General features: G+C 47.4%; 1 protein-coding gene across 3 annotated transcripts in view; it reads right to left on the reverse strand.

Annotated features, from left to right (window-relative positions):
* ACAD8 (acyl-CoA dehydrogenase family member 8) overlaps positions 1–13255 on the reverse strand; it is a 600270-nt gene that overhangs the window by 295080 nt on the left and 291935 nt on the right. For all 3 annotated transcript variants that reach the window (XM_078870130.1, XM_078870132.1, XM_078870133.1), the window contains one exon: positions 3189–3358. In XM_078870130.1, the coding sequence (XP_078726256.1) occupies positions 3189–3358 (170 nt within the window). The remainder of the gene's footprint in view (positions 1–3188; positions 3359–13255) is intronic.

Consider the following 13255-nt stretch of genomic DNA (forward strand, 5'->3'; position numbering starts at 1 on the left):
GCCGCATAAAATGGCACGTCTACCGGCAGAAGGGGTCTACTTTGGACGGGAAGAATGTTATAAATAAGGTCCGAGATGATGGTGGCCGACGCACCCGTGTCAACAAGCACCCGGACCTCAACCCCGTCAATGAACCCCGTTACCACGGACGACCCGGCCGACGCAGCCACGATCCTGTGAGCCAATTCGGACCACTCGACTGCTTGCGGGCCGCGTACGGACCCCCCTCGCCGAATTGAACCCCCGGCACCCAGCCGCGAACCCCCCACCGCGAAGCGGCGACCCGAATGTGCCGTGTTTGTGGACCGAACGTGTGAGGTGCCGCGACTTGCCGGGTTTTGTTGGGATGACTTGTGGCCCTGGTCGTCGTCCCGACGTGGTCCTGCGGCGCGCTGACGCGGGGCCCGGCACCCGGCTGCGACGTGACCCCGAAGGCCGCAGTTGTAGCAGACGACGGACGTCGTAGGTTTCGGTTGCTCCAGCTTGCGGGGCGAACGTGTGGGCGAACGACCTCCCGTTCTCCACTCCCCCGGACGCGATGCAGCGAAGGCCTGCTCCTGCACCGCAGCTGGCTGAGGTTCGGCGATCGTGGCGGCCAGTGCCGCGTTCCCCGGCCATTTGCAGACGACCCCCGGCTTGCGTTTGAGGACCTCGTACGCGTGAATGCTCGTGGCGATCGCCAGGGAGCAGATCTCCATCTCGTCTGCCACGTTGATGGGGACCCCCAACTCGTGGGCCAACACCAGCAGCTGCTCCGTCACCATGGCGTCCTTCCCCTCCTTATCCATGCGGGGAAAAGCTGCGTCCGCCAAGGCGAGTAGTGCCGTGCGGTAGGCTAGCGTCGTTTCCCCAGCCACCTTCCGCCGATCGTAGAACTGGTGGCGACACGTGGAGGGCGGCCCGAACACCTTCGCCATCAGGTGTAGTGCGGCCTGGAGCGTAGAGCGGGACGACCTTGCAGCAGATGTGAAGGCTGCAAGCGCGTCGTCGTCAAGCATCGCTGGCAACGCACGCAGGGCAGTGGTGTCGGACCACCCCGACATCTCCTGATGAGCGAGGAACCTTCGTTGGAAGGCTCCCCAGTCGCCCCCATCCGCCTTGAACGCCGACAGCGCGGGCAATCTTTGCTGGAGGACCCGATCGTCGTCGACGTCGGAGAGATTTTCCCGCGCTCCGCTGGAGTTGTGTAAAATGTCGGCTCGGTTGTCAGGCGCAAAATGGAGGGCTCCGGCGCGCGCTGATAACGTGGGCTGCGCTGCGCGGAGGTGTCCGGCCACGTGGCGTCCGTCTTTCCCGCCAATCAATGGCGGCCCCTCAAAAACGGCGGGAACTTCCAGACTTTTGGCGCGAAGCGCCTTTTGGCGGGATCCCGCCAGCCTCGCTCCTTCCTCCAACCCCGCAGCCGTTTTCCCGCCCGCTGGAACGGAGATCTCGGCCAAGATTGCAGCGGCGGCGAGCAGCAACTCCGCCAACCGGGAGTGTGCGTCTTGGAGGCTGGTGTCGGAGGCAAGCAGAGCGTCGGCCATCACCGCGAGGTGCTGCATCGGCGGCCACTCCTCGTCCTCTCCTCCCGAGGTTGGTGTCCCCGGTACGCCGTCGTCGTCCCGACCTCGCTCGTGGGTACGGGTAGTCTTCCTTGTGTCCATACTTCTTGAAGACAGGTTTACTTCTGACGCCAGTTGTAATGTAGTAACTCGGCGGGAGACGACTTCACGGGTAACACACTCTTTATTTTATCAAACTTGGTTACAGGTGACTAACACCTACTTTGTATCTCGGGTGACAAACACCCACTTAGCTCCTTGGCGACTAACGCCCACTGAGCTACTCGGATGACCAACATCCACTTAGTACTCGGGTGACAAACACCCACTTAGCTACTTGGCGACTAACGCCCACTGAGCTACTCGGATGACCAACATCCACTTAGTACTCGGGTGACAAACACCCACTTAGCTACTTGGCGACTAACGCCCACTGAGCTACTCGGATGACCAACATCCACTTAGCTACTCGCTACTCGGATGACCAACATCCACTTAGTACTCGGGTGACAAACACCCACTTAGCTACTTGGCGACTAACGCCCACTGAGCTACTCGGATGACCAACATCCACTTAGTACTCGGGTGACAAACACCCACTTAGCTACTTGGCGACTAACGCCCACTGAGCTACTCGGATGACCAACATCCACTTAGCTACTCGGCGACTAACGCCACTGAGCTACTCGGATGACCAACATCCACTTAGCTACTCGGCGACTAACGCCACTGAGCTACTCGGAGCACTAGGTCTTCAGCTCCGTCTTCGGGTCTTCAACTGGGTAACTCTCCCCGAGTGCTCTCGCGCGTCCCCCTTTATACCCCACCTGCGGACGTCGCTGCGAGCACCCACTTATTCGACCAATCGCCGGGCGCTGGCTACGATCCTCTTTTCCCACATCTCATCGTGCCTCACCACTCACGCCGCGCCGCACCGTCATCTGTCACTCCCGGCGCGCGCGTCCACACCACGCCCACAACGCGTGCCCAACCCCGCACCCCGCGCCGCCCCGTGATCTATCACTGTCACAGTCGGCGCACGTCAATACCACCACTACATATGCACTGTAAATAAGTATAACCCGTAAAAACGAAGTTTTTCACTATAAATCCTTTATATGCGTGGCAGCGAACTTAATATAAAGGATTTAAAAATATATTCGCCTGTGGAGGACGCGGGGATCGATCCCGCGACCTTTGGCATGGGAAGCGAGGGCGCTACCAACTGCGCTACTCCGCCACGGCCTGTGGAGGGGTTACGCTCTGGGCTCTTACACTGTGCGTTCTATTTGAATATATGTAAAATATTTTTTTTTTGCCTAAAAAGTGTAAAATGTTGGGAATTTTTTTTCACGAACATTAATTGTCTCGCACAACGAGTCTGTGTGGAAAATGTCAGCTCGATTGGATCACGGGAAGTGGGTTAAAAAACGACTGAAAGATTTGCACGGTCGTAAGCAAGCAAGCAAGCACGCAAGCAAGCACGCAAGCAAGCAAGCGAACTTAATATAAAGGATTTAAAAAAAAAGACATGCAATGCTACCTTTTTATTATGAATATTAAAAAAATGTTGAGTCCGTAAGCGACAATGCGTCTTCTGGCACGATAGGCTTGTGAATGCTCAACTGTGGATGATGGGCTCACTTGTGAATGCTGATGTAGGCCGTTGAGCTGACACAGCCTGTGGACAAGGCCTCAAAGATGACGGTGGTCTCCAGGCGGGAGAGGCCGGAGCCCCCCACTTCTGGCTGCACGTACACCCCACCAAACCCCAGCTGCCCGGCCTTGTGCAGCATCTCCACTGGAAATATCTCCTGTGGCACACCAAAAACAACGCACACAGACCACAAGAGGCAAGTGATATTAGCGAGCGCCTATTCCAGGCCACCATTGCACGCAGGGGGGTTGCCACCTTGTCTTGTTTTTTTTTCTTTCCAGGATCGTCCTATTGTTGGATCAAGATACTCTGCAGTCCTGGAAAAATGTGAATCTTCCCGGGACATTAAAAGTCCCAGTCTTAGTCAGCTGTGTAATGATAATAGTCATTCGCAACTCTAGACAATACATTCACACGTGCGTTTTCTCCTCTTCCGGAATGGTAAGATATTATTCTTCCCATTAAACATCCCCAGTTGTAACAACATGAGAAAGTTTAATAGCTAGCCTCATACCCCACCACCTTTGTCTCCCCTGTGCCGATGTTGGAATCCTGAATCAAGTACTCATTGAAGGCTGAGTCGACCTAGGGAAAGACAATCCTGGAAAAAACAGGACAGGTGGCAACCCTACGTGCCTTGCCTGCCTGAATAAGCGCTCGCTAACAACACTTCACTATGCTATTGTACACAGCGAAGAACCAACCCCATGTTTGCTTGATCGTAAACAGGAATGTGGCACGATAGAAAATAAACTGCGGTTCCATTACCACTGTAACTGTGCTAGGCTTGGTGCAAAGCTTGGCCATGTGGAGTGGCTAATGCACCTCTTAGAGGAGGTCATATAATAGCCTGCTATTTTTAATGTATAGACAGGAATAGCTGCACTTCCGATAAGCACGGTTGGCTACATACATAGCCAAAATATAGACAATAAGAGGATTCAATGTTTTTTTTTCTGCGAGTCACTTTAGTCAATAATGCAAGTTAAGAGGACTGCATGTGTGAGAAATAGTTATACAACACAGTGTCTGTTGTAACTAAACTGGGGAAAGTGAAGACATTTGGACTTCGGGGGGTTGTAAGCAGACCACATCAGGTCCCAAAATCTACATAACGAGAAGTCAGGGTGGTGGTTTGTGCCCAGTGGCAGCGCGTATCCCGCTTGTTCCAGAGGTTCATGGGTCCATCTGGCTCACAGTGGATGGTAAAGATCCCTCGACCTAACTCAAAAGGAGAAGGCCACTGTGTGCCTGTGTCGTGGTCCAAATGTAAAAAATGCACACATTGTAACATCACTCCCTCCTGGCAAGACTCGATCCCTCTGTGAAACACAGCTCCTTTGTGATAGCCCTGAAATTTGCGAATGGCGAGAAAACCCAATGTTGCTCAATTATTAGGAGTGGGTAAGTCAATAAATGTGTCTGTAGGCCACGCCTAAGCCAATACATTCTCATGGATGTCTAGAAACAAACCTACGGCTGTGGGCTACGCGGAAACATATGGCCACACTTATGCAATGTGTGAAATTCCTGGCTCACAACACAGGGCATGTACAGAAATAAACTGGGTTCCTCGTGTAGGAGAACAAGTTAATTATCCCCCAACTAGCTTTAGACATTGCTGAAACAGGTGCAGTAGCAAAGATGCATACACAGACACAAATGGGCACGTATTACCGCAATGGCATGCGTGCAGCATGAGTGGAGAGCAATCATACGTTCCTTAAACAAAATATAACCAACACAGGAGTAATGTCAGTCCACAATACAATGGCAGCAACATCTGTCCAACAATATGGGAAAGACTGGAAATGAAAGAGATTTGAAGAAAGAAAAAAAATGCTTACGGTGGCCACCTGGCTGCCATATTGATCCGGAGGTTAAAGTCAACATTATCCAACAAATTCCCCAAGGGGTGGTTTTTGTGTTTGTGTTACAACTTCCAAGTTTCAAGTCAATAACAACAAACGGCCCCTGAGATACAGCCTGAACCGATGCATCAGACATCAATCAGGATGACTGATCGTTACACTTCTTCCCTGGGATGCCTGTGCATTTCTGCAAACAATTCCCACTGCACAAGGTTTTTTTTATTCCCACCTCTGCCGCGGCTGCTTGACCGTTACGATATCAATGCTATGCCATTCTTAAATAACACCTGTAACACACACGTTTAGTTGTGGACGTTCAAGTTACACCAGCGGCCCGCAGTATTCATCTCCAGGGGTGGTCAATGAGCAGATTCTAGCTGCGTTCTGGGTCACATTTTAACAGTGGGGATGGGGGCCTTCCAACAGAAAATAAAAACACATTTAGACTTTAGACGCAATAATATAGGGAGCTGCACATTTACAGGATAGTCTCGTAACAAAGGAATGTTGCTACTTCAGGCAAATCCAATGTGATTTGACCGATATTGTTTTTTTATATTTTATCTCCAATTACATGCCAATGATCGTATTCGATTCATGACACATCACTTCAGAAAATTGTCTTGCCACAATTCACTTATTCACCAGAATATCACAACTCACCAAGGAACAGTTTTGCAATTCGGTACCACGACTGCTTCCAGTGTCACGTTTACAAACAGCTCTTACTCAGCGTTGATCCGCCATTCCTTCACGCTCGGTAAAACGATGCTCCTGGCCGTCAATCGTCAAAAATAACGCAATGCATTCACGATTTTTAGCCCTCACAGCTGTGTTCCGAGGAACATTGCTTGCAACACAAATTGTAGGGTGCTTTTGTGAGGTCACCGTTGAATTCTTGGATTCAAACCTATCATCATCGAGTGCCATTTGTGCATTGCTTTGACAGAGGGCATGATGAGTGATGTAATTTTCATGGCATTATCATCATCGTCGTCGTGACACAAACGGGTTGAGAGCTGTAGCTGTAAAGTAGATGTAAAGTAAGTCACTGTGGAATATGTACATAGATCTTATGAACGATCATTCATACACAGTCAGCTAGATGGATGGATGGACCAGACTGATGGATGGAGGAACAGATGGGCAGACAGATGTGCATGAGGTAAGATCAGTCACTGAGATTACTCACTTTTCAAAAAGAATGAAAACGACACGTGAACATAACAATAACAATATCACCTGAAATAACAAGCTCTTTATCTGTGACACTTCAAACCTCACATTTAAATATGGCGTTGGGCCATTCTTGAAACAGGCACGATTCCAGGTGTCTGTGCCGAATCTTCCAGTCGGCAAAAACGGTACCGATGCTTGAAATTATGACTTTGATCGTTTAGAGTTGCCAAAAAAATTACTTAAAAGCACTGTTGTGTTCTTCTGTGGAAATTACAGTTGATTTATTCGCGAAAGCAGACTAATGTACGATCACATTAGCTCTCTGCCGAACACTGACTGCAATACAATTTTTATTTTATACACCGTCAAAAATAATTAACCTATCCCTAGGCAATGTGCTATGCACTGTGATTTCCTTTTCCTCCTTTCCTCATCTAACCTTCCCTCTCACACGGTAATGTTAAACACCGCGCTCCATTTGAAAAGCAACATTACAAATTTCCCTAACTGCAAATTGTGCCTTTTAATGAACCAAAATGTCCCACGCCTGTAGAAGGTAATTCATCTCAACGTATGCCGTTTACTTTGCCGAGTAGTTTTTTTTTATGCAACGCCACTTCAAACGCGTAATGGCCCCATCTGCATTGGCACGTGACCATATCCCACCAGCAAGACCACAATGGAATATTGTGAGGCATTTATCTCAACTGTGAATCCCATGAAAATAAATCCCAAGTCAAAAGTATTGCCTGCAGGAAGAGATCGCTTGGTAGCCTCGAGGCAAAACCATTTTAACACAATTTAGACTATGATTCCCACAGCAGGGAATTGTCAAAATGAACAACTGTAAAATGTACATTAAATACTCTGTGACATCTTCTACAAGATGAGACTGCTGGGAATCAGTGTCTTAGCAAATTTCAGCCTTTGTTACCCGCAATTATTTAGAATGTGATTGAACAAAACTTGGATATATATAAGAGGATCACTAATTAAATGCTCAGTGTTTATTCTAATTCAAACATCCAGATGGATGGAATTGCAGTTATAAATTAGATTTTGTATGTGTGGAAAAACGTGTTTATCCAGTAAATACCGTTCTTATTCTATACACATTAGCAAAACTCCACAGGGCCATGGAGGGTGTGGCCATCGGCTCATACGGCGGCCTCGCGAGAACGTCCAACCCCAGGCACTAGGTCCCAAGGGGCAACGGAGACCAGGCACAACGACCACGGCCTCTCTAGCGACATCGCGTGGGTGGCCTCCTGGATTTTAACAGCAGCGCCTGGAATTGGTCGGAGAACCCCTGACGAGCGAGCCTCATCCTCTCAACATCTAGGCAGTCCGTTCAGCATGCCTGGCGTCAGGACACGGGACGCCCCGGCTGCCGCAGATATGTCTACTTGGACTGGCAGCATCCACGCTGGCCATGCCCGGTAGGTCCAGCAGATTGAAGAACAAATGCTCACCGTCTCGCCTGCTACAAGCACAACGAATGCCATCAAACTGGCGGCCGATTGCCCGACAAAGGTATATCTCGGCCTGATAAGCAACAGTACAAACGGGCCTTCCCAAGGCCTAAGAAATGTGAAAGTTGAAGGCGCCTCTGATGCACAATGTGATTATATTGCGAAGATCCTCAAATTTCATGACATCGATTTCGTGCAGCTGGAAGAAACCCATGTGGACCAAGAGCACCGTTGTAAGGCACCATTCGAAACTTGGTCTCCTACCGTACGTCGGCTATGTATGGTGCGAAAGATGTTCAACATACGTACGTATGTACCGTTAATGATAGCCTATTTTCATGAATGGCTCAACAGATTCAGCTTATTGCCCCAACATAACCTGCCAGTCACAACCAATCGACTGATTATATTATTAGATCACGTGCATGACTGTACACTGAAGACGTCATTGCATCTACGTAAGGACAGCCTCGCTTAACTGCCTCGCTTGGCATGAAGGAGGTCATAGGTTCGATCCCGATCCCGACACCTGTATATATGTTGTTTGCATGTCTCTCTCTCTCGCCGTGGATTTCTCTCTGCATTCTCCGGTTTCCCCCCCCCCCCCCCCACATTTATAATCATGCATTTATAGTATTTGGCTGCTATACATTTCCACATTATAAGCTATCAATTGTGGCCAGGTCGCTTCTGACAAAAGAGCTATATAGCTCAATGGGCCTTAGCTGGTAAAATAAAACATTGTTTAGTAAAATAAGGCTTTCAAATATTTAAATGTGATCTCACATTGACTCGGATCAGGTAGCGTTTTCACTCGAGATCTGGGTCAAAAAAGCTGACGATGCAGGGCGCCATCTCCAGCGAAACGTCCGCGCACCCATGTAAAGTTTGTGAGATTCCTCTACAACAACAACGCCAGTGGTGCTCCTGAAGCAGTCGTACATATGGCCACGTTTGATTCGCGTGACACTTGTGTTAATTGGCCGTGTCGATTTTAGGAGGGTTTACGACACATTTTTACACTAAGACCTGACCCAAAAACCTAATTACGAATTATAATATTGGCCGTGAGTGCTCACGTATACAATTTATGTTTTGACAGTTAGATGTAATTGGTTATAATTAAGGTCTAAAAGCAAAGATAAATGTATTTATAACGCTCTGAACGCACGTCTAAAAAAATATTTTGCAAGAGTATAAAAAAACTGAAATCATGGTTTTTGTCAGCATCATCGTCTGCCAAAAATAACGAACTTAAGGCCAAATATACAAATGGCACGTAATGTATGCGAGAACAAATGCATTAACAACCAGCACTCATCCTTCATATACACCTCAATGGAGAAAGCCTTCATTAAAATATTCAATCATTTTCATATTGACAGCAATAGTTCAATCAAACTAACGACTGTGCATTGAAGATCCAACACATTTGCGCTACATGTCATATTTCAGTAACTAATTAAAAATTAAAGAATCTATTGACTACAAATTATATTATTACAAAAACAAAACACAGTTGGGTGCATATAAATACTGCATTGTGGGTAATGAATGCATGCAGTAGAAGTCACTATCAAGAGCCTTGATAAATGTCTCACCCCGAACTAATTATTTCATAAACTGTGCAGTTTATCATTAGTTGAAGGCAAATTATTGTTGAGCATGGTAATGTATCATTTGCAAGCCATCGCAGTGACTAGTTTAATTTTGCAGCTTGAGGTTTACAAAGGGTGGAGGTGGCAAACGAGGCACATGATTCCCCCTGGTACCCTCCGCATTTCTTTTGCAGATTCCCTTAACCAGCTTGGACTCCGTCACCCTCTCGTCGTCCCTCACAGTCATCAGCCCACGCGCCTAAAATCTCACACGCACGCACACCGCAACAAAGAAACATTTGGTTGTGAGCGTTGCTCTTTAACTCACCGGTGAGCTGAAACAACGATGACTGTTGTGTCAAACGCTCGCACGCCGCGTGACAATTAATTTATTTGGATGTGTCTGGTTGTGGAGGGTTTCACGACACAAACGCGGTCACATCGATAACGCGGCCTAATGCAAAACTCGATTATGAATCATTGTGACATTCGCTGCGAACCCCTAAGTGTAATATAAAAAAAACCTCAATTTGTAAGGACAAGCGTTGTTCATAAGCATCGAATAAGGCCACACAGGCACATGAGGTGGTGGTGTGGCCCACATCTCGCCTGTCCACCTTGAGTCAACCTGAGCATGGCCAAGAATCAAACGCAGGTTACCAGGAAAAATCCATAATGCACACACATATATAAATCTCGATACACTTTACAACCACAATGTACGAAATTGTGCGTTGTGAAATTATAAAATGCATGACTACAACCGCCGCGAAGCAACGCGACAGACAACAGCGGTCCGTTCCCCCGTCACGGAGAAGCCGTCACTCTCGCACGCTGCCCTCCGCGCCAGAGCATTAAATTGCGAGGCCCGGCTTAGGAAGCAGATGGCAGGGCTCTGCCCGTGACCCAGCCTGCATCCATCACAGCACATGGCTAACAGCTGTCCGGGGGCTGGAGGGACATTGTTGCTTATCAATTCCAGCTCCACGCTACCCAGCAGGGTTCCCCCACAGCCGTTTTCCAGGGGACCTTACCCCGTTAGCAGCCGCTGGAAATCTCGACAAAGCACGGGGGGGGAAGGGGTGGACCCCTTCTCCCAGGGCTGGCGAGGGGGGAAACAGAGCGTGAGATCGAGAATTCCCGGAGCGTGTTATTGGGGGGGGGGGGGGGGGGGGGAAATGCATCACAATGTCATACTTCTTCAACCCAATTGCATGGGGAGACAATGTTTTTGTTCGGTGCGGACGGTTGCGAAAGCGCAGATCAAAATACGTAAAAATCGTTGTTAATTAAGCTGATTGTTAAGATCGCTATACACACTCGGTTAATTTTTTTTAAGTTATCGCAACTTATTCGAATTCTGGAACCGTTATCATTGAACAAGACAAAAACAATTACATCTGGAACTCCCACAGCGAGCAGCGTAACGTCACCCCGTGTCAGAGAACCTTGCTCAGAAGAGCGCATCGTACAAAATACTCACAGTCTTTGTAGAAGGAATCAATATAGATTTGAAGTTTTCGTGACTGCAGGAATCCATACTCTTTGGTTCTTTCAGTAAAGTCACGTAGATATGAAGCAAAATAAATGATTTATTTTGTGTTTGTAGAAGGACTTTTATCTGTACATTTAAACGACTTCCAAACAAGAATATCCATTGCATGGTGGTCACACAATCTAATGCTCAGAGCTGGACCACATAATTAAGTAACAAACTACATTTACTCAGCGCTCCTGGCTGAGAGTGTTCAGTACTTGAGAGCTCCAGTTTATTGTGAGGCCCGGGACAGCATTTGAACCGAGAAACTCAGCAGTGGCATTTGCTCGGTGAGGCACCCAGCCAGGTTAAAAGCGCTCAAATCTGAGGATAATACCGAGTGAAATCATAAAGAGTTGACTCCATTAGCTTTTCATCTGTTGGCTCAAATTGATAACCCGAGAAAAGTAGTTCAGCTCAAATGTACTGTACTGCAGTTATATCTGGATCGCTTTAATGCCAATGGTTGGAACCTGTCCCATATGAAATAACCACACACACACATAGCCGTTGGTGTTCGCATGGAATTAATTAATGCTGCCATCAACCACCTAAAATAAAATGTTCCAACATTTCATAACACTTTGGTTCTCCTTGATATATACGTATCAAAAAGTTGTTTTACACCAGTTCACTTTCCCATCAGAATTAAATTAAACGATGAAAATAATCCAGCAATTAAGGTCGTGCTGAGATAGAAAAATAGCAGATCGTCAGTGTTTGGCCAATAGGGTTTCATCAAAACTAGTTTTACTCCCAGCGTGAAACAACTTAAATTGTAATTGTGCAAATGAGCGTCGAGCGTTTTTTGTGAGCAAACCACTAGCTGACTGCACGAGCCTCGGCTTCAACAGCGGCGTGCAATTATCACACAAAGGAATTGAGGTTCATCGCCGATTGTGCGTTTCTCGTATTCGTTTTTTATGCATTTCACTTGTGGACGTTGTGTTTGATCGTCGTCGCAAAGGTCAAAGGTGCAGCCCAACAATTGCTGGCCCACGCCACCGCCTGGAGGAAGGGGCCTCCACTAGAGGGATCTCTTCGTAGCCCTTCTATGACGTATTTAGTTAGACCACTTATCCATGCTGGACTTAAATGTTGGAAGAGGTGAGATTACCCACACTTTACCCCACCACGTCACGGTAGTAGCGAGCTGTCTAATAGGGTGATGTCATGGTCATATCAGTAGGTAACGCCGAAGTTGTCATGTAAATTCCAAAAGGACGATGGGGCGGTCGCAGTCTCTTAATTGAACCTTATGGCGGTACCACGGCATTCTATAATACCCCGGCTCTCTCACAATGTCCGTGATGCAGTCATTTTTAGTCTGTTGATGGTCGGCGATGCAGCAATCGAATCATCTCGACGAGCTGTACACGATGCACCACTATGGTGCGTACGAGCTTTCAGGGTCTCAGCGCAATCGTCCTCGCTGCGTTTCGATATCGCGGATTAGCACTGATTTCGGATTGATTGGTACCCCAGTCGCGGAGTGAAGTACACCCCTGTAAAAAAATGTGTCCTAGAAATAAAATATTTAATTGCCTCGGCCATTTTGTATTATTTGGTACCCCAGGGTACGGCCATAAGGATCATTTGGAAAAATAATAACATCGATAACAATACTTACCTTGTCATGTGGCGACAATTTAAGCGAAAGCCACACTAAGGAATGGTTCAGACATGTAAATTGATTAAATAAATTATTCTGAATACAAAATCAATATTTTGACAATGCAGAAAAAAATACGGGGTACACACGTTGACTTCTGCGTTTGCACGCGAATTGCACGCAATGCAACGCTGCGCAAAACATAAAACACATCAGCGCTCGTAATGGAGAACAAGCAAATTCACGATGAAGATGCAGGTCCCCATCACAGCAGAGTGTTTGTTTTACACCACTGATTCAGCACTACTAACAATGATGATTACCACCAAACACTTGTGCGAGTATGTGTATCCTCTGACATTGTTAATTATAAGTCATAGGCTCTCAATTTACCTTTTACGGGAGGTTTGTTCCATTGGTATGTTTGACCAAATTAAGTTTTTTTGGCATGTGATGGGAAATTGGAGTGCCTGAAGGAAGACGTGCGATTTGAGACGAAGCAAATTCCAGACTGATATATATATATTTGTTTTATTGTATGTGAAGTATTGGAAAATGACGGCAGGAAACTCCTTGACGGGAACACACTTCTTTTATTAAATCTTGACTTGTAACGATACAACGCGTGGCCTCTCTTCTCCACAATGCGGTCACCATACAACGGTACAACTCGTGACCTCTTCTTCTTCACCCTACGCTTCTCTTGACTCTCTTAGATTCTGTGCTGCTGGCTCTCTGTGCCTCGTGTAGACTCCGCGCCTTGGCTACACTCTTCTCTCGTCTCG

This window comes from Lampetra fluviatilis, chromosome 29 (assembly GCF_964198595.1).
Source record: "Lampetra fluviatilis chromosome 29, kcLamFluv1.1, whole genome shotgun sequence".
Lineage (NCBI taxonomy): Eukaryota > Metazoa > Chordata > Hyperoartia > Petromyzontiformes > Petromyzontidae > Lampetra > Lampetra fluviatilis.